The sequence below is a fragment of the Pocillopora damicornis genome, chromosome 5 (genome assembly GCF_964200805.1).
Source record: "Pocillopora damicornis chromosome 5, jaPocDami1.2, whole genome shotgun sequence".
Taxonomy (NCBI): Eukaryota; Metazoa; Cnidaria; class Anthozoa; order Scleractinia; family Pocilloporidae; genus Pocillopora; species Pocillopora damicornis.
The window spans coordinates 7,004,688-7,008,118 of NC_142674.1; the positions used below are offsets into that span (position 1 = coordinate 7,004,688).

Here is a 3,431-nt window from a genome sequence, read left to right on the forward strand (position 1 = left end):
TCACATCGTAAACGGAAGTCATGAAAGGATATCCTAACAACAGCTAAGCTTTCAGGTTAGAAGATTTAAAAGCGCAAGCGAATGGCAGGAGTCGCTCAAGCAATCAACACCTTTTAACGATCGACTACCTTTTGCTTTCCGATGTCCCAGCGGATTTGGACGCCCCGGTCCAAATTCGCTAACGGATATGGACCCCCCGGGCCTTTTTACTTTAATCCCGTCTGCAATTTCCTAGGATAAATTTACTCTGAGTCCTGAGTCGTTATTATCAGGGTCGTAACGAGGTATATTTTTTCGTCGCTGATCCCGTATTTTTACGCAAATTTTTAATCCCTGATCCCAAAAGTGATGAAAATTTTGATCCCTGATCCCACAAAATTTTGTTGATCCCAGTGTATTTTCTATCCATAACTTTGTCTGGTAATCATTTTTTACCAATTCGCCAATGCGACATTAGACTAAAATAAAAATGAGCTACTTCACATTTCTTTCACTATATTATGATGGTCCAAAGTATTAGAGTCCTACCTGAATTATCTCGGTTCCCACTTCTTTTGTTCGTTTTTATCATTGTAGAATATTACCTTTGGCAATCATCGTTGAAGGATCCGTCACTTCGTTGACACGTGTCAACAATCTTGATTTTTCTCAAATTTAACTATCAGGTGAATTTCACTTAATTCAAAACACACTAACTAGTGCAATACTATACAAATTCTAAACGTTTTATACGGGAAACACGAGGAAACAAATTTTTCCTAAAAATCTGATAACTTTCGAATCTGTCCGCTTGAAAAAGCAGACTGCTTGAAATTGACGTTGATATTAGCCTCATAAACTTTAATAAACTTTCTGTAACCAAAATTAGAATAAAACGTATTTATCGCAGCGACCTTCCTCGACATTCGTTTGAAAAAGAAAAACCGTTTGGTGATGCTATAAACTTTAAAATTTCATGAGCATGCGACCTAGTCAGTTTATGATACAAGTTTTTGTTATCATCTATTTGCAGTATCTGTGCTATTTGTTAATCCGTTTTCTAGACATCTGAAAAAAATCTATTGAAAAATATCTATCGAGAAAATGTACAACGTGTGTGAAAATTTGACTCCGGAAAGGCCCTGGAATTGTTCTGAGCTTGTTAAAGCACAAATCGTGTCACCCTCCTGCCAGATCTACTGCGTCCAGCTTCGAAACGAGTCGGTTGGTCATCATCGTCTTCACTTTTGTCGCCATCACTGTCGTCCTCACTACTGCTATCATAATCAGCCTCGTCAGAGCCGTTAGCCAAGTTTTTTAGGCGTTGCCCCTCGTTTCGGCATAGAATGAATTTCTCACCATCCTGAACCACCGTCACAATATCTAAAATACAATGAGGTGGGTTGTTGTTGTCTTCATTGCCTACAGTGTTTAATAGTGCATCTTCGTATCAAGAAATGGCCCATTGTTCCGGGTCAACTTTTCCAAACAAAAGTCCTGAGTAATTGGTAGTCCTGAGGTACTTTGGCCGAAGGGAGGCGGAAAAGCTGGTAACTGATCGAGAAAATTATAGGAGTGGTAATTTTGCTGCACTGGGGGAGTGGGTAGTGTAAATATGAACTAGTAAAATCAATCTCCATCGGTGTACCCAGGGGTAGACTTGACCCTCGTTTAGCGCATTGAGCCAAAGGTTCGCAAATTCAGAAATAATTAAATTTATCCGTATAGCAGTGACTCATTTAAACCACCTCTCTCTATATGTAAGTCAAGTCGCCTGGTTTTTACCAGTCAGTTTTTTCAACGTACAAATACATTTTTTGGTCTTACTACTGATGTTAAATGCAATCGAAAGTGACGGTTTTCTGTGGAGAGCCTCGAGGCGATTGAAGACCTTGTTTCTGGCGCACAGCTGTTTTCAAACGAGGCATTCATCGTTTTTAGAACCAGCATGTTTACCTAACACGAGGATCCTTCTTTGCAAAGGCGCCAAATTCGTGTAACTATGTTGATGATACAAGATATACTGATCAAAGCAATGATTTCTAGTTTTTGCGAGAGCATGTATTTGAGTTATTTTCGTTTTCAATCAAACGCGTGTCAAGATGAGGGTGTGATATTTTTTCTCTCACAAGTCTCACAATGAAGAAGGTGCGAGTTTTTTTATTTATCATTTACAAAAAAAGCAGGTCCTGCTTAAAAGTAAGTCTCTCTCATTACATTACTACCAGTTTTACAGCGGATTTTAACAATATTTGTTAAAAGTAAGGAGCTGTCAACAGCTTCTCCAAATTTTTCGCAGAGAGCAGGCGCTGGCGCACAGCTGTTTTCTAATGAGGTGCTGACTTTCTGGAACCAACAAGTCTACCTAAGAAGAGGATTCCTTCATTTAGGTACTTTGAGACTGCTTGAACCGTTCTACTTTTAAAAAAGGAAAAGCAGATCTTGCTCGTACAAGAATTTTCTAAAAACTGTCAAAACTGAATTCTAGAAATGTTTTTAGAATGAAATACTGCTAAAAGCAAGTTTTTCGAGGTTTTGGCAGAGCGCGTTTGTTATCACTTTTTATTTGTTCCTTTTGTCTTTTACCTTGGGCGTGGCATCCAACGAAGGTGTGATTTTTTTCATCGCTTTAAGATGTGGCGAAGAAGGGCTAACACTCGAAACGTCAGCTTTTTTACTCTTTACGGTGGCCAATTTACATTTTCAACTCAGTTGTTAATACTTAATTACCACCTGTTTTTAATTTTGTCTAGTATTTTCAAAGCGCCTCAACGTTAAATTATCACGATAGGATTTCAATTGAGTTTTTTCCTTTTTGCTTTAGGAAATGTTGCACTTGTTTGTGGTTTTGAAAGTTAGTTCTCTAATTTAAAAAGGACTTTCATCAACCTGTCACGTAATTTTAGTTTGAAAACTTGCTCTGGTCTCGAGGAAGTCTTTGAGCAAATACTGACGATTCGTGTCGGAATTTACTATGAATATTTGTACAGCTCCACCTTGCGCGAAAGCCACGATGACCATAATTCACGGACGTCAAGAAAACGCAATACAAACGATCTGCTCAAACCTCAAGGGCTTCAGAGCTACAATACAAATTTAAGTTGACAATGAGGACAAACAGATTAAACAAAATGCGATGTAAATTTACGCCGATATGCCAAATACTAAAAATTTGTTGATAAATATTTTTAACATGACAGTTTTTAATGAGTCGTCGACATTGTAGTTCAAATAAATGTATGTAAATTTATGACTATTTTTTTTTCGCCGTACACACTATCTTGAAATTTGCTTACGTCCTTTTCATATTACTCATAGTTTATTGAATTGTCGTCTGTCTTGTCTCACGCAACGTTAAATGAACACGTAATAATGGCTCGAAATTATTTGAAAAGTTGCTATTCTTGTAAAATCGTTCATTTTTCTTCCTACGGCTTTGTCACCACAAGTTA

The 3,431-nt window shown here is 37.7% G+C and overlaps 1 protein-coding gene across 1 annotated transcript in view; it reads right to left on the reverse strand.

Moving 5' to 3' along the window:
- Positions 1-264: 264 nt before the first annotated feature.
- The window catches only part of LOC149044909 (uncharacterized), a 15,835-nt gene continuing 12,668 nt past the window's right edge, over positions 265-3,431 (reverse strand). The window contains exon 2 of the mRNA XM_089206888.1: positions 265-1,422. Coding sequence (XP_089063014.1) covers positions 1,142-1,422 — 281 coding nt within the window. The 3' untranslated portion in view covers positions 265-1,141. The remainder of the gene's footprint in view (positions 1,423-3,431) is intronic.